At 39.6% G+C, this 24,303-nt stretch overlaps 1 protein-coding gene across 3 annotated transcripts in view; it reads left to right on the forward strand.

Moving 5' to 3' along the window:
- The window catches only part of LOC126412774 (UHRF1-binding protein 1), a 443,324-nt gene that overhangs the window by 115,685 nt on the left and 303,336 nt on the right, over positions 1–24,303 (forward strand). For all 3 annotated transcript variants that reach the window (XM_050082540.1, XM_050082538.1, XM_050082539.1), the window contains exon 6: positions 4,174–4,241. In XM_050082540.1, the coding sequence (XP_049938497.1) occupies positions 4,174–4,241 (68 nt within the window). The remainder of the gene's footprint in view (positions 1–4,173; positions 4,242–24,303) is intronic.

The raw sequence follows: 24,303 nt of genomic DNA on the forward strand, positions 1-24,303 counted from the left end.
TTTGTAGATCTGTCGTTTTCATTTACATACATTGAAGAGCCAAAGAAACTGGTACACTTGCTAAATACCTTTGATGGCCAGTGAAGTGATTAAAGTTAGAAGAGTGGTCCTAGAGCCACTCTGTAGCAATTGTGGACATGTGGGGTGCTGCCTTGTCTTGCTGGAATTGCCCAAGTCCATCGGAATGCGCAATAGACATGAATGAATGCAGGGGATCAGACAGGGTGCTTAAGTACGTGCTATCTGTCAGAGTCGTATCTAGACATATCGAGCCCATATCACTCCAATTGCACATACGCCCCACCATTACAGAGCCTCCACCAGATTGAAAAGTCCCCAGCTGACATGCAGGCTCCATGGATTCATGAGGTTGTCTCCATACCCGTACGTGCCGATAAAATTTGAGACGAGACTCGTCTGACTAGGCAACAGGTTTCCAGTCATCAACAGTCCAGTGTCGGTGTTGATGGCCCAGACGCTTTGTGTCATGCAGTCATCAAGAGCACATAAGTGGGGCTTCAGCTCCAAAAGCCCATATTGATGATGTTTTGTTGTTTTACACACTGAGACTTATTGATCGCCCAGCATTGAAATCTGCACCAATTTGCACAGGGGTTGCAGTTCTATCATGTCAAATGATTCTCTTCAGTTTTCGTTAATCCCATTTTTGCAGGATATTTTTCCAGCCACAGCAATGTCGGAGATTTGATCTTTTACCAGATTCCTGATATTCACAGTACACTCGTGAAATGGTCGTACAGGAAAATCCCCACTTCATCGCTACTTGGGAGGTGCCATGTCCCATCACTCATGTGTCAGCTATAACACCATGTTCAAACTCACTTAATTACTTAATTCTTGAAAATCTGCCATTGTAGCAGGAGTAACTGATCTAACTACTGCGCCAGACACTTGTTGTCTTATATAGGTGGTGAGACCACAACACCATATTCTGCCTGTTTACATCTCTCTGTATTTGAATACGTATGGCTATACCTGGTTTTTTGGGACTTCAGTGTGTAAAGTTACGGTGTTTTGATAATTTTTACTTTTTGACTGTCATCCCAGATATAAAGCAAATAGCATAAACAAAAATATACATATTACAGGCCACTGAAGATGCCTATCAAGTGCTTTTCATAATCTTCACATGTGTATTTGTGATGAGACACAATGTGTAGCATAGATTATTTATATAGAGCATAAGATCAAAATATGGTAATGTAGTCTTATCAAAACCGATTATCCAAATAAATATTTTACTAGTGATCTTGGCTTTTTGAAGTTTTTCTGCTGAGTTTAATATGGTGCTGCATACTGTCCACATTCTGGCACAATGTCAGGAATATATAACAAATGGTAGCAGGTAATGAGCACTAAACAAAATTAAAAAGAAAAAAACTGTTTATCCTTAAAGTCTCAAAATACGCCACTTAGACGTTGGGGGGGAGGGAGAAACATTTTTTTGTAGAAAACGGCTGCAGTATTTTTTTGCAGTATTTCTCAGGACAAAATTTTGTCTATTGTCTGCAGATAAAGACTGGATGTTGCAGTGCACTACTGAAAGCTCTGACTCATCCCCTGGGCAGCCTGGAGTAGGGTGGTAGACTGGTTTGTCCCTTTGTTGGGCACTCCCTGCCGCCAGGGTCACTGGCCGCTGCTTCCGTGAAGTGACATAACAGAGGGGTGTCCGAGATTTTGCGCGACCTGTTTGTGACTCTGTGAGTGCCAAAAGAAAGGCGATTGCAAGATATTTCCTAATGTTGCAGGGGTATAGAAAATGGAGTAGTGGTATTTGGTGCAAGGAGAATATGACCAAAACAGTGATGGCTGTGTGTCACTGTGTATCCTCTGTCGTAAGAGGTGAAATGTAATTAGTGTATTTGAAACAGCTTAGGATGGGAATAAGGAAAAGGGGAATGATTTAAAAGGCCGATGCTACCAGCAGAGAGAAGTAAGCTTAATAACTAGTAGATTATCATAGGAAGGTAGAATTAAATTGAAATTTATTAGAGTGACACTGATAGTGATTATCGTAGGAAAACTACAATTAGATTGAAATTTACTAAAGTGATACTGATAGTGATTTTTATTATGAACAATTGAAACCAAAGAGATGGGTGATTAATGAACAAAAGGAGAGACTAATAATTGCAATGGTACTATTACAGAATGGAAGAGAATAAACTGAGCAAATAAAAATAGTATTAGCAGTAACTAAAATTAAGTAAACGTCAGAGCTACAGGTACAAAAAATAATACAAAGTTAATACAATTAAAAAAAAATTAGTTGAAGGTACAAATATGGGGATAGTTAAAAAGTTAATACAATTATGAGACAGTGTATCTGAATATAGGGGATGTTACAATTTGCAAATGGTGTTAAGTTTACACTTTCGGCTCGAGTAGCTTCACTTAATACTATTCAGTTCTGTCATGTTTGTGACTGTATTCTTTCCAGCTGCTGTCTTCATGATTACTCTGCCATTCTGAGCCCACACATTCAGAAGACCGAAATGGGATATGGCACTGTTTAAAATCTTTAGCCATTCATGTGTCAGATCTTCCCTTATTGTAAGCCCTGTCTTGCTAACCTCTCCTTCTGGGTAAAGAACTCTGCCCTTTTTCGGTATGAGACAAATTTAACTATTGTCGGACGAGGTTTGGTAGCACCTGGTAGTTTTCGTTCCACCCGATGGCTCCTGTCAATGTCTACCTTAGTCCCTTCAATGCCTAATTTTTCACGTGCAACCTGTATAAGCAGTTTGTCTGTGCCTTCTTCCTTATTTTCTTTTACGCCAAACAGTCGTAGACTATTTCGCCTTTGGTACTGTTCTAGCTCGTCTGTTGCGGCAGATAGTTTTACTTCCAACAGTCATGCCTTTTTCTCATATTCAGAGACAGACTTTTTTAATGCTGTAATTTTGGCAGTATTGGCCTCAACAGTTTCACCATTTTGGCCAATACTGCTGCCATTACTGTATCTGATATAGTGCCTGCTATCAGATTGAGATTGTCTTTATCGCGAAGCGCAGCGTTTACCTCAGAGCGGACCATCTCAGCTATACCGGGAGCCGTGGCCACATCTTTCACCAAGAGCAAGCCCGCTGCACCTGCTGCTTCCCTGTTGCTGGACGCGCTGCTGTTCACTCTCCTGTTTACCATTTTCTCCAGCATAGATATTGGTGGAGCACAGAAAAAATAGCACTACCACACAGAACACTGTTGTTTACACAATTTCCACTGGTACAAGACAACATCATCTACGAGAGCACCTTCGAATTCAACTAAATGTCGCGAGATTGAACTTAACACATGTTACACTGCAGCCGCCACCTTACAGGCCTTACATGGATGAAAGAAAGAAATTACTAGTTTTCTTGAAGCAGGTGTCCTATTGCCTAGAATAACAACACCCAAAATCTCTGCACCTGACTAAGAAATACTAATTTTGATTCTATTCTAATAAAATTAATAAATTGCTGTCATTACCTTCAGACATTAAGTGTATCGGGCAGAAGAAAGTTTTAGTACTGCAGACAGACACACGTTAAAAGTAAAACTGACATCATCCCAGCTTCAAAGACACCCCATTAGACAAAAACAGGACCACTTATTTACCTGCTATTGTGTTAGGATCAGTTGCTTCACTGCTAATATACAAACTAACATAGAAATGCACCAAATCTCAAACTACTGGAACTTTAATCACCATTTAAGGGAAAAACATAGACACGAGATAGAGGAAAGTTAAGGAAAACAGTGTAGGTAAAGGAGGAAAAACAACATAACATGCACAATCAAAAGATATCAAAGCAGCTAGTAAGTTAATGGAAGTAACATAAATTAAAACAGCCAGTTTTTTAATTCCAGAATTTGGCTGATGAGCTTGTAGTACTGAGCATAAAAGGGAGTGCCAGCATTTAGAAAGCCACTATTGTTTGCTAGGTGAAACAAAAGACAAGGGTGTAAAAATATGATATAATAATGTTTATTTTATAATTATCTTTTATAGCACATTTTATGAGTTGGTAATATTATCACAAGAGTCATACACGTGTAGTGAATGGCAGTTCTTATTATGTATTTTAAAGACAATCAGTATATGTTGTTAAAAAAGCATTTTTCTCATTTTTGTTTTTTTGTTTTTATTTGTAAATTTATTTGTTTTAGATGGACGATCTGTGCATCCAGATCTTCAGGATGGTGGTGCATTACAGATCAACCTCCAACAGCTGCAGGTAACATTATATTGAACAGTTCTAATAATTAATTCATTTTACAGAGCAGCAACAGAACATTGATCCAAAGCTACTTTTAAGCAAGTTCTCTTGCTCATATGGCAGCATTGAATAATGATGTGAAATTTTCATAAATGACAGTCTAAATATGGTGTTTGTAGTATACAGTATGTGCCTGCATTGTTCATTTTGTTCCCCTTACACAACACAGAATTGTTAGCAAATTGTGCTTCCTTTCATTTCCGTAATAAATCTTTTCCTTGTCCCTTCTGTTGTTTACTAGAAAAATAATAATTATTTTTGAGAGAAGTGCTTTGTGTTGTTCTAATACCTGTTAAAATCATTTGAAGTTCTATCTTTTAGGAACAGTGATCCGTTCTGTATGGACAGATGCAGGAAAGCTGCATATAAGAGAATAATAAGTAAGTCACAAACCTTAGTACACCTAGCTGGGGAAAAGTTTAAATGTTCGAGATTATAGTAGGTGAGAGCTGGACCAGTGTAAGGCTCAAGTGATACAAACCACCACTTGCGGTGTCAAGCTAAGGGGGCCACCAGAGACACCACAATTGTACGATTTCTATTCAAGACGTATTAAAGTAATTTGCAGCCTCTTTGTGTGTCAAGCTGAGAGGGACGCCAGGATCACCCAAGTGCAAGACTTGTATAGTGTGTGTATCAGTAGTAGCGAAGTGCGAACTGACACAGGTGAAAGGATAAGGTGATAACATTGGGTGAGGGAGGCACCAAATGATGAGCCGTTTATGTGAATAAATGATTTCTAACCGATCCTGCATCAAAGACTTCGAGGACAGTTAACGAGGATAAGGTAAATGATGTGAGGTTACAGGCATAAGACAAAAGAGTTAAAACAAAAGGAATATCAAGGATACTGAGCCTTAGACCATCTTTATATGTAATGGTGGTGGTAGCAGCAGCAGTAGAAGTAGTAGTAGCATTTGTTGTTGTTGTTGTTGTTGTTTCATTCAGCCCTTACAAGGATATTGGCTATCACACAGTATTACAATTTAAGAATAAAGAAGAAAACATAATTCATACATACAGACATTTATATACTTATGGGTATAGTGTGACAAGGATGGAACAGGTAGTCGGCTATGATATAGAAAGTAATACTATTTACTACAGAGCTTTGGTACTTTTAAAGTTAAAGAAGTTGTCATTTAACAGCCTCTTTAAATAAGTTGCTGTAGTACTTGTGATCTCCATAGAAACTTTTTTGTACAAGGTTATTCGTTGGTAGAAAACGCTGCTTTGAATTTCCTGTTTATTATGCACTCAATAGAGGTGCTATCTACATTTAATTTAACCAAGTCATTTTCCCATTTTGAAATAGAAATTCATGACATTTGTTATTGTTGTGTTCAGCATAACTTTATTCCGTATTGATCCATTGCAAACAGAGTGTTTAAAGTGCTTTCTCTGCAAGGAGTTCTCTTGTTTTCTCAGAGACTATAATATTGTTGACATCAGAAAAAAGATTTTTTTTTTCTCCAAGTCTAGCATTGTTGGGAAAGCCAGTGATATGTATCTGCGACAATATTGGTCTTAAAATGCCAGCCTGAGGAAATCTTACAGTAATATATTTTGGTTCTAATAAGTTTTTCACTGACACATAGCTTTATTTGATGTTTGTGTTATCTGTACTCCTTGTACCGTATCTGTGATTGGAGCCAGTCATCAGCTGTTCCTCTTCCTCTTATTCCTAATGATTCTAGCTTATTTAATAGGATCTTATGATCAGCATCACCAACATCCTTAGCAAGATTTATGAGTGTGTCAAGAGCAATAAGTACCACTTTTCAGAATGAGATTTTCACTCTGCAGCGGAGTGTGCACTGATATGAAACTTCCTGGCAGATCAAAACTGTGTGCCGGACCGAGACTCAAACTCGGGACCTTTGCCTTTCACGGGCAAGTGCTCTACCAACTGAGCTACCCAAGCACGACTCACGCCCCGTCCTCGCAGCTTTACTTCTGTCAGTATCTCGTCTCCTACCTTCCAAACTTTACAGAAGCTCTCCTGCGGAACCCGTAAAGCTGCGAGGACGGGGCGTGAGTCGTGCTTGGGTAGCTCAGTTGGCAGAGCACTTGCCCGCGAAAGGAAAAGGTCCCAAGTTCGAGTCTCGGTCTGGCACACAGTTTTAATCTGCCAGGAACTTTCAGTACCACTTGTTTTAATTCTACTGTGGCTGATTCTGTACTTCTGCTACATTGGACTCCAGACTGTAACTTGCTTAGAAAGTTGTATTTATTCAAGTAATTCATTGATATGTCTTCCATATCAGTTGTATTATTTTTGAGAATGATGGCAGCAGGGAAATTAATTTGAAGTATTCTGTGTATTCGGTGTTACCTTTCTTTAGCAGAGGCACAATGCGTACCTGTTTCGACTACTCTGGAAAATTCCCCAATGTGAATTATGTTAGTTAAGAGAGCTTATACATCCTGCATGCATTTTTTCAGCGGACAGGTTGATACTTCATTGAAGCCTGCTGACTTAATTTTTTAAGGTTTGTACATCTCAAAATTGATTTGCTAGTGTTCTTGAAACATAATGCAATGATTCCTGGTAAGTCTTTTGTAGGTGTGCAAGTTTTGTCCATACATGGTTTTACTTCCATTATTTTTCAAAAATTGTCTGTGAATCCAAGATATTTTACAATATTAGAGAAGTAAAGTTGCTATTCACCTTATAGCGGAGATGCTGACAATTATAGCTTTCAGCCATTAAGGCCTTTGTCAACAATAGACACACACACACACACACACACACACACACACACACACACACAGGCAAATACAACTTCCACATACGTCTGCAGTCTCGGACAACTGAAACCACATTGCGAGCAGTAGCACCAATGCATGATGAGAGTGGCGACTGGTTGGGGGTAAGGAGGAGGCTGGGGCGGGGATGGGGAGGGATAGTATGGTGGGGGTGGCGAACAGTGAAGTGCTGCAGTTTAGACGGAGGGCAGGAGAGAAGGTGGGGAGGGGGTAAGTAGCGGAAAGGAGAGAAATAAAAAGATATTAAAAGACTGGGTGTGGCGTTGAAATGATGGGTGTGTAGTGCTGGTATGGGAACAGGGAGGGGGCTGGATGGGTGAGGACAGTGACTAACAAATGTTGAGGCCAGGAGGGTTATGGGAACATAGGATGTATTGCAGGGAAAGTTCCCACCTGCGTAATTCAGAAAATCCGGTTTTGGTGGGAAGGATCCATATGGCACAGGCTGTGAAGCAGTCATTGAGATGAGGGATATCATGTTCGGCAGCATGTTCAGCAGCAGGGTAGTCCACTTGTTTTTGGTCACATTTTGTCGGTGGCCATTCATCCAGACAGACAGCTTGTTGGTTGTCATGCCTATATAGAATGCAGCACAGTGGTTGCAGCTTAGCTTGTAAATCACGTGACTGGTTTCACAGATAGCCCTGCCTTTGATAGGGTAGGTGATGTTACTGACAGGACTGGAGTAGGTGGTGGTAGGAGGATGTATGGGACAGGTCTTGCATCTATGTCTATTACAGGGGTATGAGGTAAGTGATTGGTAGCAGGGGTTGTGTAAGGATGGACGAGTATATTGTGTAGGTTCGGTGGATGGCAGAATACCACTGTAGGAGGGGTGGGAAGGATAGTGGGCAGAACATTTCTCACTTCAAGGCACAATGAGAGATAATCAAAACCATGGCGGAGAATGTAATTTAGTTGCTCCAGTCCCGGATGGTACTGAGTTACGAGGGGATGCTCCTCTGTGGCCAGACTGTGGAACTTTGGGAGGTGGTGGCAGACTGGAAAGATAAGGCACAGGAGATTTGTTTTTGTACAAGGTTGGGAGGATAATTACGGTCACTGAAGGCTCAGTGAGACTCTCGGTATATTTTGAGGGGGTCTGCTCGTCACTGCAGATGCGATGACCGTGGTGGCTAGGTTGTATGGAAGGGACTTCTTGGTATGGAATGGGTGGCAGCTATCAAAGTGGAGGTATTGCTGGTGGTTAGTAGGTTTGATATGGATGGAGGTCAACAACTAGGAAGGTTGGGTTGAGTAGGAGCAGGTGAAGCAAATGGGAGAAGTTGTTGAGGTTCTGGAGGAATGTGAATAGGGTGTCCTCAACTTCAATCCAGGTAGCAAAAATATCGTCAATGAATCTGAACCAGGTGAGGGGTGTAGGATTCTGGGTTTGTAGGAAGGATTACTCTAGATTTCTGATGTATAGGTTGGCATAGGATAGTGCGATGCAGGTGCTCATGGCCGTACCCCAGATTTGTTTGTAGGTAATTCCTTCAAAGGAGAAGTAATTGTGGGTGAGGATATAGACTAGGAAAGAAGTTGTTAATTTGGAATCCATAGGGCGTCTGGAAATGTAGTGTTTGATAGCAGCAAGGCCATGGGCATTAGGAATCTTAGTGTACAGGGAGGCGGCATCAATAGTGACGAGCAGGGCACTGTGTGGTAAAGGGACAGGAACTGTGGAGAGTCAGTGGAGGAAATGGTTGGTATCTTTTATATAGGAGGATAGGTTCCGGGTAACAGGTTGAAGATGTTGGTCTGTGAGAGCAGAGATTCTGTCAGTGGGGGGTGCAGTAACCGGCCACAATGGGGCATCCTGGGTGGTTGGGTTTATGGGCTTTAGGAAGCATGTAGAAGGTGGAAATGTGGGGAGTGGTATGGGTAAGTAGATAGATGGACTCTGGGGAGAGTATCTGGGATGGGCCTAAGGATTTGAGTAGTGGCTGGAGATCCAGATTACTGGAATGGGGTCACTGTGGCAAGGTTTGTAGGTGGAAGTATCTGACAGATGACGAAGATCTCTTACAGCTACGCCCATTGTTCACTGCCCATATTTGTGGCCACATGGTCAGTCACCAATCCAGTCATTATTGTTGCCCTCATCACACAATTGACCAACATGTAATGTAATTGGATAGATTAAAAAATCTACTCACGAAACAGTGGCCAATGCGTTGAAGGGAATCAGAAGAGGGATATAAAGGAAAGGAAGATCAGTCTTTCCATCTCATCACGTCTAGTAAGTCCCCCCTAATCTTGGGTTCTGGATGACTTTTTTGAACTCTCCCCATTTTATAAACCTCACTAGCCCTTTTTCTTTATCCCTCTTCCTTCCCCTTTAACCTTTCTACCGGAAGAAGGAGCCTCTGTCTCTGAAAGCTTGCTCATTTCGTTAACCTTTATATGTGTTTTCTCCTGCTGTCACTTGGTGATCAGATTTTCTTTATCTATTCATTTGTATTGTATTTTCACAGATTGACCAACGTAAACGTACATAAACTGCGAAAGATGTTTATTGGGGGTGCTATAAGATTCATTTGTGATATGTTTATATCTGTATCTTCATACAGAATTATGTTAACATTTGTTGTTGAGATTTTATTGTAAAAAGTGTCCACTCTGCCACTAAGTGATCGATACAGATTCAAAATGATTAATTTCTTACTGATGTCAAGCCCTGTTAAGTCAATAACTGACATTTTGAAGTGTTTGTCTTCACTTATCATACTAAGGTCAGGTTTTGATTTAAACTTGTTTCTTATGCGATAGAAAAGCGTACTCCTCCACCCTTTGAAGTAGCGCTACAGAAGAGTCTGTTATTTCATACAACGGTAATACTACATGTTGGATTTCTTTGTCTCTAGACTTGAGCTCAGTGACATAAACTATTGAGCATTTCTAAGATTTGAGCTCAACTCAAGATGCTGTGTTTTATTTTCTTATTCATTGCATGTTTTGATGAGGTGTTGTCAAGTCTGTGAAGTGTCCTGTATTACGTTTTCCAATGGTTTCTTTTTCTTTATGACACGTATTACGTGTGTCATTTTCTGTGTCATGAGTGCTTGTTGCGGAATTGTTTAAACTGACAGGGGTACTCTTCCAGCAGGGGAACCTGTTGTTTTGATTTATCTTAAAAAAGGACCTGTTTTTCCTACCTGTGACAACAGGTTTTGACCATTTACGGACTGAGATTCACCTCCTATATTTTCACGAATCGGCTGTACCAATCTTCCCTTCCCAAACTTGTTTTAAATGTGGGTTGTTCCTAGTGAAATCCAAGCTATTGATAATCCTAAATGATACAGCAACATGCACAGGGTCAGGTTCCATCAGTGCCATCTCTAACATCACATTAGGCTACCTTACAGCTCCATTAAGGCATAACTTATCATGTCACTACAACAGTTCTACAAAGTTTATGTTGGTACCCACAAGTGAGGGAAGCTACCTTGTGCTAACCATCACCTAAATAATATGTCCCATCCCCATCCAAATAGTTTTCTGCGCCACCTACTATGACTACATAGCCCTCGTTTAAAAAATCCGTACATAAAGACCCTAGGTGACTTGACTTACCCCTGCATTTTATCTGAATATTCCGGTGGGTTGGTACACTGCCGCTAAGCTTTCTTGTAGGTAAGGGCCTACATCTCACCCGCAGCATTTTCCCCTCTCTAACATTTTATACACTGCTAGGCTTCCTGATTACAGCTGTAGTGTACTGCACAATTCGTGCCACTAGTCCTACCTGAGACTCTTCTCCAGTTAATTCTGGCAGTGGTTGATACATGTTCTTAGTGTTTATACATGGATACTTTGCAAGTCACACTTAAGTGCCTGGCAGAGAGCTCATTGAACGTCCTTCGCAGTAATTCTCTATTATTCCACTCTTGAAGAGCGCGCGGAAAAACTGAACACCTATATCTTTTTGTGCGAGTTCTGATTTCCCTTATTTTATTATGATCATCATTTCTCCCTTTTTAGGTTCATGTCAACAAAGTATTTTTGCATTCAGAGGAGAAAGTTGGTGATTGAAATTTTGTGAGAAGGTTCTGCTGCAATGAAAAACGCCTTTGCTTTAATGGTGTCCATCCCAAATCCTGACACTCCCTCCCCTATTTCCCGATAATATGAAACATGCTGCTCTTCTTTGAACTTTTTCAATGTACTCCATTAAAACTATCTAGTAAGGATCCTAGATTGCGCAGCAATACACCAGAGGAGGACGGTCAAGTGTAGTGTAGGCAGTCTTTTTAGTAAATCTGTTACATTTTCTAAGTGTTTTGCCAATAAAACACAGTCTTTGGTTTGCCTTCCCCACAACATTTTCTATGTGTTCTTTCCAATTTATATTGTTCATAATTGTAATTCCTAGATATTTAGTTGAATTAATGGCCTTTAGATTAGACTGATTTATTGTGTAAAGTTTAACGGATTCCTCACACTTTGCATTATTTAACATCAGTTGCCAGTTTTCACAACATTCATATATCTTTTCCAAATAATTTTTGAATTTGTTTTGCTCTTCTAATGAGATTACGAGACAATAAACGACAACATCATCTGCAAACAACCTAAGACAGCTTCTCACATTGCCTCCTAAATCATTTATATAGGAAAGGAACAGCTGAGGGCATATAACAGTACCTTGCGGAATGCCAGAAATCACTTCTGTTTTATTCCAAGACTCTCTGTCAGTTACTACGAACTCCCCACTGACAGGAAATCACAAATCCAGTCACATAATTGAGACGATATTCCATAAGTACGCAATTTCACTACAAGTTGCTTGTGTGGTACAATGACAAAAGCCTTTTGGAAATCTAGAAATACAGAATCAATTTGAAATCCCTTGTCAATAGCACGCAACACTTCTTGTGTGTAAAGAGGTAGGTGTGTTTCACAAGAACAATATTTTCTAAATCCGTGTTGACTGTGTGTCAATAGATCATTCTCTTCAAGGTAATTCATAATGTTCAAACACAATATATGTTACAAAATCCTACTGTGTATCGACGTTAATGATATAGGCTTGTAATTAGTGGATTACACCTACTACCTTTCTTGAATGTTGGTGTGACCTGTGCAACTTTCCAGTTTTTGGATATGGATATAATGCAATTATCAGATTGCATTCTCTTTCTACCGGCCTGTTAACCAGCTGCCAGTTTCTAACCCCTGCTTCCGCTTTGTCTCCCTTAGTCCGGTCAGCTTCTTCAGTACTTCTTCCAACTGTGCCTGAAGGACACAGATTTTCCTTCTGTGCTCCTCATTTAATATTTTCCTCCTGCATACTCTGCAGTTAAAAGAGTATCTCTTCAGTTCTCAGTCTAAAATATTTCCTATGTGATTGCAAGCCCACTACCCAGTAACAACACCCACATTTCTTTTCAGGATCAAGTGATTTAGAAATAAGAATTAAATTTAACTTGAAAGTATGTATTAAATTTTTCAAGGACATGAGTTTGGCTGTATGTAAACAAAAACTTTCCAAGTTATAACCATTTAGAAATCTAACCAGTCTTGGTAATGCAAATTCTCTCAAAAGGAAGCACTCTAGACCGCATTTATACAACTTGTATCTAACATAAAATGTGTCCAGAAATACGCATCCTGACAACAAATGTGAAGCACTCGGAAGGGAAGGAGGAAACAGAAAGATATTACGTTATTTCAGCGATTAAAAAAGTGAACCAAATTTGCACAAAACTTGGAAGTATGAGCCCACTTACGAGTATGACATTGCACTCTCTCCAGTCTGAATACATGCACAGATTCAGTTGGGAAGGGTGTCATAAAGCCACTGTGTCATCTCCTGATGCGTACTGGCCCACATCTGTTGTAATTGGTCTTGATATTCTGGATAATGGTAGTTAGATAGAGTTGACATCTGAGGTAGTCCCACCCATGTTCTAATGGGAGCGGATCGAGCATCTTGCTGGTCATGGCAGTATCTCAACTTCATGCAGACAGTTCACAGAGACACATGCCATGTGTGGATGAGCATTGTTCAGTTGTAGCCTGTGGCTTGAAGCAGAGGCGGATACAGAAAAACCTCAAGGAGAGGTGCTAAAGATATCTTGAGCTACCTTTACTTTTACTGTAATAAAAGATGATCAAGTCACATGCAAAGTTTAATAAGGTTTTATTTAAACTGATTATACACATATACAAGACAAAGCCATCTTATGATATAAAAAAGTTACAACTGTGATTATCTTCCTTAAATGATGAATTCTATGCACCTATTCTTCCTGGCAAATTGGTTAATTACATCATCAGTAGGACAGTCAGTGTCAGGGTGAGTGAGTGTTCAACAGAGCTAAGCCATTAAGTCGATCCTCCTTCATTGTCGACCTCAGCCACATCTTTGTATGTTGCAAAGTTGAAAAATCTTCTTTCTGCTATAGCAATAGATGCAGGTAGACAAGCAGATATTTTGTACAGCGTGTGCAAAGTGGGATAGTCAGATCAACGACAGACAGACAATGCTTGCATAACAGAATTACGATCATTAAGAGCATTTATGCTCATTTGCTTGTATTGAAGAATATCTCCCATTAGTCTCTTTTTTATTCACAGAGAGTGATTCTTCTTCAAAGTTAAGCACTGATTCAATTTCTGTGCCAGATCATTACTGTCATGTTTCATAGTTGTGAGGGCAAAAGTATGTTGAATTTTAAGTGATAAATATTTTCTTCAGAAAAACATTCTCTCACGTCAGTTGTAACATGGTCCAGTGTTGTAATAAAACAGTTCTTTTCCAATATGTCATGGCATCATCATTATGATCGCAGTTTTCCTTGTGTCTTTGTCTGCCTGTAAGATGAGGAACAGTCATCTCCACGTATAACTCTTCCATAACTACCTTCGCCTCTTCAACAATACGAGCAAAGTGGCTAAAGTGGCTATCAGCATTAGCTCTCATGCCATCGTGCACCTTGAGCGTCGAAGCTAATTTTGGCTATGACTTTTCTCATAGGTATGTTTTAGCTATCTATGTGCCAGACAGAAACAAGTAAAATATGATGACACGGATTTGCGTGCTACATAGGAAAGTACAACTATTTGATAACTTGATTCACTCGAGTCAACTGACCAAAGAAATGAACGAATAGCATGAGGGCTGACTGGCAGGGGCAGCATGGGTGGCAATGTGGGCAGCCCTGCAAGGGCAGGGGGATCCTGCTTCCCCCCATATGTATCCGCCACTGGCCGTAAGTCGTATCTGAAGACTCACCACATGATGATGCCAAGAGTAATATTGCTGTGCCTCCCCAAAACATTGGGAAAATGAGACCTTGCCCGCATTAACACCATACTCGCTGATGACAGTCATCCAGGGTAGTGCAGAACATGATTTGTTGCTGAACACTGTGTGACACTGTTCATCAGCAGCCCGTGCTTCTCGGTCATGACACCATTCCAAATGCACAGTGATGTAATTGTAACCTATGCATGGAACAGTAATTGCTTAGTGCACTTGCTGCTTGTTACCAACCAATGGTGCGGGATGATACAGAATGTTAAGTGAGTCCATTATTTGTTCATGGAAGGCAGGCCTAGATGTGAAGAGGTCATGATGTGGTTGATGTGCAGTTCGGAATCCTCCCTTGTGGTGCTCAGAAGTGGTTGACTGGAGCATGGACAACCAGTATGCCTGTCGGTCCACTGTCACATCTGAATGTGGCCCAAATTTGATATTGCATAGTTTTACCAGCCAGTCAAATGGAGACCTACAGTGATGCCCTTTTCAAACTGTGCCAGGTACTGATGCTGATGCCTCACATGAGTATGTAGCATTTCCGTATCACTCACTGTGATCACTCAATATGTGATGCTGTTCGTGTCCTTTATAAACCCTACCAGCCTTGGTAACAACACACAAGACCAACAACACTAATGCACACTGATGTCTGTTCTACTGATCACAAGGAATTCCAACTCTAATAATTTACATGCCTACCAATGGTGTGTATATGTAAAAAATTACACAGATGTCCGATTGTGTCTTTTGAGGGCTTTACATTTTTTGTCTGGCAGTGTGCAATTCAGAGCAAGCACTACTGAACTATAGCTACCTTCTTTTAAAGAAATTTGTTGTATTAAGAAAGGTTCAATAGAATTTGCTGTAAAAGCAAAAAAACTGCAACCAGTCACTGTTTTGAATACCGTATTTACTCGAATCTAAGCCGCACTCGAATCTAAGCCGCACCTGAAAAATGAGACTCGAATAAAGGAAAAAAAAATTTCCCGAATCTAAGCCGCACCTGAAATTTGAGACTCGAAATTCAAGGGGAGAGAAAAGTTTTAGGCCGCACCTCCAAATCGAAACAATGTTGGTCCAATGTAATATAAGACACAATTTAGGTCGAATGAATGACGATACAGCTACAGTAGTTTGGTTCGAGTCGTAAGCTTAGCAGTTAAGCTTTACCAGGCAGCCAGTGCTATGCGTCAGGCGCTCCGTCCGTATTTATACGGGTACCCTTCCTTTTTCACGTGCTTCGTCTGATTTGAATCGATTGCTTATTTTGCTTTCATCTGATAAGTGCCATTTTCTTTGTTCTAGGTGCTTACATCACTCTAAGCAGAAAATGCATTACTGTACTGTTCGTCGCATTCTGATAGTGCGTGTTTACGGTCTGTCGCCGCTCGCTGCATGGCTTGCTTTTGTGCGCGCTACTGCCGCTAACAATAAAAAAAAAGAGAGAGGAATCGTCTCATTAGCGAAACGATGGCAAGAGACTGCTATTTGTTGTTACTTACACTGCTGCTTTCTTTGATAATGATCAACAAGAACCAAATAATAGACTGTGTATGATAGAACATGTTCTGAATTAGAGTTAGGCAAAAATGTTTCTCCGTTTGAAAATCTTTGCGGCCGCTTCTTTAGTACATCAAAGTCTGCACAGAAATCAGAGTCATCTTAGATTTAAAAATCTAATCAGTTGCTGTGCTTCATTTCTGACTGTATCACTATTAGGCATAAGAATAATACGAATGTAAACATGACACGATACGTATATTCTTCCGCCTTTGCTGTTGCCTCACTCAAGTTTCGTAGTTTATTAGGCAGACAGGATTTAAATGAGATAGCAGCAAACACGAAAGAATACATGGCAAAATGTTTATATTCGTATCATTATTATGGTGAAGAGAATACTGCATGTGATTCACATTTCATCAGGTTCCAATTAGCAACCATCTCTTCTCAGGGGTAGGAAAAAATTCAGAACGTAGAGTTGACCATATTGACAAACATCCCAAACGGTCTTGCCAGACGTATTTTCGTAGTACATTGAAATTCTGCTACATGCGAAGATGAACAATACGGAATTTGTATCTACTTCATTGGATAATGTATGAAAATGCAGGTGGTCAAAACTCGGGGCGGAGAAAAAAGCTCGTCTTTCACTTTTTTTTTAAATTTATTTACTGACGCAGAGGTTTTGGCGCCAGTATTTATCTTTGTGCCTACAAAGCATACCTGTGTCGCGCTACATATATTCGACGGCAGAAGTTAGTTGTGGCGGCACCTACCAACATTTTTCAGAACTTCCGCTTGCTTTGCACTCGATTCTAAGCCGCAGGCGGTTTTTTGGATTACAAAAAATGGAAAAAAAGTGCGGCTTAGATTTGAGTAAATACGGTAGTTATTTATTATTCCATGAATCAGTTTTTGAATCTTTTCAAGTTCATCAGATGGTTTTCTGCAAGTTACATATCTATTTATAGCTTAGTGCTAGACAATAAATTGTCTATAATACAATTTTGGTCTCTTTCTGTTCTATTGGAATTTCAAATAATGCGAGTTGATTTTAAGAAGTAATACAGTAAAAATGATAAATATTAAATTTGCTATGAGAATAGGTGCTACAACAAATATTCAAGTGACACAAAATTTAAATTAAACATTGTTTGCTCTTAAAAAGTAGCTTCTTGTCGATGATCTGTATTTATATCACTCAAATTACATCTTGAAATTTAAGCACAGTTTGGTGTCTGACTTCTGTGTCGTTATCCAGATTCCCTCTGTGGTTTCTCATCATAGTGGGTTTAGCCACTGAAGTGTTCTCTGAAGCCCTGGCACAATGTGCGTGGTCTGAACGAGAAGCATTGGCTGAGGATGTCACACGTTCTGTGACCTTCTGACTCTGTTCAAAGACTTTTTGCTATGACAGACAAACATCACCATGTTGGACCTTTGTTCTGTGATGAAATGTAATAGGTTGCACATAATTGCTGTATAGTAATAGAATAACATATCAGTGTTTGTGTCTGGTGCAAACTCCTGGGAGAAGGGCCAGCCATCTTTCACCACCTTGAGTACCAAGTTTTTGTGCACTCACCTGTTTTTCTGGACTGAGTTACTTTGGGATTGATTAATTACATAGGTTTTTGAAATAAAACAAGCTGTTGGCATGTTTACTTTCTCATCAGATTTTTGTATTGTATTTAGTTACTTGATCAGTATTACAAGGAAGTGTAAAATTTACTCAGATTTTTTTTCAGGGAGTGGTACTACTGACAGAATGGAATTACATATAAACAGATGTTGCACTCTAACATACAAACAAGTGTCTTTTCTTTTTGTGTCTCTTCGTGTTGTTTGACTGCATATGTGGCATCATCCTTGGGTCTTGTGCCACAGTCTGTGGTACTGGGGAAGCAGTAAAGGAAACAAAAGAAAAATTCGGAGTAGGTATTAAAATCCATGGAGAAGAAATAAAAACTTTGAGGTTCGCCAATGACATTGTAATTCTGTCAGAGACAGCAAAGGACTTGGAAGAGCAGTTGAACGGAATGGACAGTGTTTTGAAAGGAGGGTATAAGATGAACATCAACAAAAGCAAAACAACGATAATGGAAAGGAGTCGAATTAAGTCGGGTGATGCTGAGGGAATTAGATTAGGAAATGAGACACTTAAAGTAGTAAAGGAGTTTTGCTATTTGGGGAGCAAAATAACTGATGATGGTCGAAGCAGAGAAGATGTAAAATGTAGACTGGCAATGGCAAGGAAAGTGTTTCTAAAGAAGAGAAATTTGTTAACATCGAGTATAGATTTAAGTGTCAACAAATCGTTTCTGAAAGTATTTGTATGGAGTGTAGCCATGTATGGAAGTGAAACATGGATGATAAATAGTTTAGACAAGAAGAGAATAGAAGCTTTCGAAATGTGGTGCTACAGAAGAATGCTGAAGATTAGATGGGTAGATCACATAACTTATGAGGAGGTATTGAATAGAATTGGGGAGAAGAGGAGTTTGTGGCACAACTTGACCAGAAGAAGGGATCGGTTGGTAGGACATGTTCTGAGGCTTCAAGGGATCACCAATTTAGTACTGGAGGGCAGTGTGGAGGGTAAAAATCATAGAGGGAGACCAAGAGATGAATTCACTAAGCAGATTCAGAAGGATGTAGGCTGCAGTAGGTACTGGGAGATGAAGCTTGCACAGGATAGAGTAGCATGGAGGGCTGCATCAAACCAGTATCAGGACTGAAGACCACAACAACAACAACAACTTCTGTTACCCAAGGATTTCCACTAGTCCTTGTATTTTTACCGATTTGATCCTCTGCTGCCTTCACTATTTCATCTCTCAAAGCTATCCATTCTTCTTTTACTGTGTTTCTTTCCCGGATTCCTGTCAGTCGTTCCCTAATGCTCTCTGTGAAACTCTCTACAACCTCTAGTTCTTTCAGTTTATGCAGGTCCTATCTCCTTAACTTACCACCTTTTTGCATTTTCTTCAGTTTTAATCTACAGTTCATAATCAACAGATTGTGGTCAGAGTCCATATCTGCCCCTGGAAATGTCTTACAATTTGAAACGTGGCTCCTAAATTTCTGTCTTACTATTATATAATCTATCTGAAACCTTCCAGTACCTCCAGGCCTGTTCCATGTATACAACCTTCTTTCGTGGTTCTTGAACCAAGTGTTAGCTACTATTAAGTTATGCTCTGTGCAAAATTCGACCAGGCAGCTTCCTCTTTCATTTCTTACCCCCATTCCGTATCCTCCTCCTACTATTCCTTCTCTTCCTCTTCCTACTATCGAATTCCAGTCCCTCATGAGTATTAAGTTTTCGTCTCCCTTTACTATCTGAATAATTTCTTTTATTGCATCATACATTTCTTCAGTCTCTTCATCATCTGAGGAGGTAGTTGTCATATAAGCTTGTACTACTGTTGTAGGAGTGGGGTTTGTGTCTACCTTGCCTACAATATGTGTTCACTATGCTGTTCATAGTAACTTACCTGTGCTCCTATTTCTTTATTCTTTATTAAACCTACTCCTGCATTACCCCTATTTGATTTTGTATTTATAATCCTGTATTCACCTGACCAGAAGGCTTGTTCCTCCTGCCATCAAACTTCACTAATTCCCTCTATATCTAACTTTAACCTATCCATTTCTCTTTTTCAATTTTCTAACGTACCTACCCAATTAAGGGATCTGACATTCCACGCTCCGATCTGTAGAACGCCAATTTTCTTTCTCCTGATAACGATGTCCTTTTGTGTAGTCCCTGTGCGGAAATCCGAGTGGGGGACTATTTTACCTCCGGAATATTTTACCCAAGAGGACACCATCATCATTTAACCATACAGTAGAGCTGCATGCCCTCGTGAAAAATTCCGGCTGTAGTTTCCCCTTGCTTTCAGCCATTTTTTAATGTTACCGCTACTTAAAAAGCGGCATTAATGTTTGTACACAGTATCCATACATGTATGAGATCTTTTACTGCAAAACTGTTCAAATACAAAGAGAGTTTGTATTATAAAAGAATTTAGTGCTATTTGCTCTTGTGTTTTACTAAATTGTCATGTTTTAAGCAGACTGTAGATTGTCATTGTGACTAGTTCATAGTTTCTCGTGTATCCATTGCACTAATGCCACGTGAGGCAAATGTCCAGGACTGTTCAAGTGACACTGATACTATATCAAAGGCTTCAGCTTATCAGGAAATCTTGATCCTGTTTGAACACGAGTATCATTTGCCAAGCCCTGTCCTTCCGAAATCTTCAAAATAAATCTGCACGTGACTTGAATAGCCAAAGCTTCATCTGTGAATGAAAGACGACCCATATATACTCTATTGAACAACATAAAAATTTTAACCTCGTCAGCAGTACTTTAATCTGTGAATGTAAGACGACACTGTATTTTTTGAATGACGAATTTGGGAAAAAGCCTCATCTTACAATCGGGTAAATATGGTAGACTTTTCCACATGTACTGTATACGATGTACTCCCAACATTACAAGTGGGTCTCTTTTCTTGTTTGCCAATCTGAGGCACTCTTTGATCTTCTTTGTCAGTTTATAAATCACCTTTGTGCCATGTTTGCACAATGTACAACTGATTCAGTGCAACAGCCTGAGAGGTACGGCAGATAGGCTATACCCAACATTTCTTTTTACAGCGTGTCACTTAGCCAAATGTTTGATTCTGTGACACTTCTTATGTCATACATTAGTCATCTGAAAATACCATTGCTTTCATCTTATCATCTCTAGTTTTTGCTGCCACATTAATCACTATCTCATCCAAGACCACAATAAAGAGAAGAGATGACAATGAACTGTCCTGTTTCAAACCATTTGTTTGTTGAAACCAATCTGTCCTTTCATTTCCCACTTTCACACAACTCAGAGTCCCACAGTACATCTCTTCCACCATGCTTGTTATCTGTTTTTCCACTCCCTTCTTTTCAGGTGCTTCCCAGATGTTTCTTCTACAGATGCTATCAAATGCCTTTTCTATATTGAGAAAAGTTACCATAAGGTCTTCCCCAAATTTGTAGTGGTGCTCATAGAGCTACCACATTGCAAATATGAGGTCAACCAGGGGTCTACCAGGTCTGAAGCCATGCAGTTTCTCTGTCAATTTGTTCTCGACCTTTGTTCAGATTTTGCTCTCCAAGATCCTTTCATATACCTTGGCACAGTGTGGTGTCAGTGTGATTCCCCTGTAGTTCCCACAATCCTTTCTCTCCTCAGCCACTGTCATATTTGCCTCTTTTTTCTTTTACTTATACTTCTCTCTTGCTAATCCTGTCCTTCCTCAGAATCACAGTCTGAAGGCATTGTTCTTCCTATGCACTACCTTCGTAATTCTTTCATTCCACTACGGTGTCTCCTTTCACTATTTTGGGCCACTTGGCCTTCCACATAGAGTTACTGCAGCTTCTACCATAGCACTTTTAAATTGTCCCCATTCCTCTTCTTCTGTTTTTGGTTCAGGCTTTGGTAACCTCTCCCTAATAATCTCCTGCTATTCTTCTGTGACTTCCTTTTCCATCAGTTTCCATACTCTAAATTACCTTTCCTGGTTCTCTGTCTTCTTCCATTCCTTCATGATCCTCGTGATTCTATTCCCCCTCTCAGCATCTCCCAAAACACTTACATCACTAAAATGTAACATTCGAAGAACTATCAGAAATCTGTCCCTAGGCATTACTTTCGAAAAGGAAGGTGTTTCAGTCAATGAGTCTGTAGACCAATAATACTTCATTCTATTCTTTTTCATGTGAGTCATCACCATGCAGACTGCTAAAAACAGATACATCTCATCTACACCTTTGTGTGTCCACTGTATTCCCCAGGGATATCCATATATAATTCATTCACTACTTTGTAAAAGCTGTTAGTTTCATTGGTAATGTATCCCATTAATTGCCTGTCAAAAATAAGATCAAAACTTTCACTTTCACAAGGTTCCTCACTTCATTTACAATGAGGATCCACTCCAAAACTACCAGTGTAAAATCTTAATTCTGAGGTGTAAACACACCATCTATCAGTATGCACTATTTACAACCTTTTGCTTCTTTCTCACCTGTGAAGAGCTGCCCCCCCCCCCCCCCCCCCCCCCCCCCTGTTCCAGAAAATGTCAGTGTCAGTTCATGAATAATTCCAACATTACTCAATGAATCTTCACTTTCTCATTGTAACTGTAACATCTCATAGTCTTTGTGGTCTTCAAAATCACTACCAGATTCCACAGCTGAATTTACATTTAGCAGTATTTATCTAATTTCATCAACACTCAAGCCTTTCAAATGTGCCTTTCTCACCAAACACCAATGCAAAAGCGCAAGTATCGAATTTAGTTCCTGTAGATCGAATGGAAGCAAGGTCTCCTGAAAATGCACAGAGTGCCAGCTGTTCCCAACAGATGGCAGCACCATTCAATTACAGAAGGGAGAAATTGTACTGATACGGGTGCAGATACAAACAACAGAAAAGTGAAAAAATGCATGTATGATCGTAGGCTGGTGTGACAGTATGGCCGCAACCATACTGGTCCAGTTTCAAGGGTTAAATATCTGGCACACTGTTATTATTATGCTCATCATCTTATGTGGTGCTTGCCAAATTCTTTACTTTTTTCTTGTACATTTGTAATTGTCATTTGACTTACCTTCAAAGAAATGCATTTGTTTGAACAATCCTGCATTAACTTATCATAATACAGCTGCAGCAGCACAGTCCTCCAAAGGCCACTGTAAGGCAAAGCTTATTTATCTTTTACATTGAGAACTGAAAACTTATTCGTACTAAACACATTCTACTATTTATGGTATACACAAAATAATTAAATATTATGGCATCAGTTGTGAATAATTTCATACATATTCAAGAAATAAACCAATATGGGATGATCATCCTTCTTTTGTACGTAATTGAAAACATAGGATAAAGTCGTGCTTACTCTACCTACCCCTGCATCCCCACTAGGAAATTACATTCATCTGTTCTCATAAAAAAGTAAAAGGCACACTGTAATTTGATCTCTGATGCACAGACTTAACAGTTGTTCACATACAGTGATTGTCAAATATCTACATGCTCATTTCCCTCCAGTATTGCTTATAATTAATGCTGTACTATCACTTCACAATTTAATCTGTATCTCAAAGAAAAATCAGTATGTGATGTTCCAAGATACGTTCTGTACTGTGAGTTAGTTCTACCATCATACCGAGTTCAGTTATTCATCATAGTATTTCAGCAAGATTTACCTTAATTAATCATAGTTTTATTGCCAACGGAGCTTCACATTACTCTGTAGTAATCAGAGGCTTTATGGCTTTATGCCTGACCACAATGTCCATAGCATTTACATGTAAAACTCCACAGCCCGACAGCCCCCCCTACTTTCATTTAGGCCTGATTCTTCAGATCCATGCAATAACAGAAAATCTATAACTTCTGCCTCATCATACTTTTGTGTCATTGATTGACGAACACTGCTAACTATAGTGTGTGTGTGCTCCTCAGCATCACACCACTATCCCCAGCTACACAGTTACTTGTAGTGTCTGTGGATCAGTTTCCCTGACCACATAACATGATCCATATGGACTTTAGTTACTCTCAGTAGTCTTTCATAACTGCCAGTACTATAGAGTCATTCAAGTAAGAAAGCAGCAGCATGGCTTTACTTTGTTTTTGTGATATATTCAGTCCAAAAATTGGTTTGAAACGCCTCTCCGTGCTAGTCTAACCTGTGCAAACCTCTGCATAACATAGAAGAATGCTGTGTGATGAGGCGTGGCACTGCATTTGGCACATTTAAGCCCAAATAACATGTCTTACACTTACTCGAACACATATGTTTTATGTATCAGACTCTTCAGAAAGATGTGCACTGCAAAATGAGCATATTTTTGGTTTTTTTTTTTATGTCCTATCTCAAACGCTTGATGGAGGGGGGGGGGGGGGGGCACTATATAGTATTGCCCCAGTTCAGAAATATTGTATATCCTGGGCTGATGTGCAGAGCAATCAGAAGTATAGTGGGGAAGTGGGTAGTCTCCATTTGACCAGTGTTTACATTAGTGATTTTGTTTTTCCTCTTTGTTTACTGCTCTCATGTCAAATGAAAACAAAATGGATTTTTGTGGCCAGGAGCTATCAAGTGAAGTAAAATACATTCACATAATTACGGAAGGCTAAAATATGTTATTGGTTTCAGATTTTATTGTATTTCCACCTTTGTAACAGTCAAGCATTAATTGACTTGCAGAACAATGAAGTTATTTTTGTCAGTTTACTAACTAAATTTGGCTTTTATTAATCTTTTCTGCTGAGCCTGTTAATGTATTTGAAACGTAGTGTTTAATTCCACACTAGTGGCTAGTTTCTGTTCGCTGCATTTCAAGTGAATGTTTCCATCTTCTAGCGAGTGTGGCATTATGTCATAATAAAGAACTAAACATCAGATAATATAGT

Source organism: Schistocerca serialis, chromosome 7 (genome assembly GCF_023864345.2).
Source record: "Schistocerca serialis cubense isolate TAMUIC-IGC-003099 chromosome 7, iqSchSeri2.2, whole genome shotgun sequence".
Classification (NCBI taxonomy): Eukaryota; Metazoa; Arthropoda; class Insecta; order Orthoptera; family Acrididae; genus Schistocerca; species Schistocerca serialis.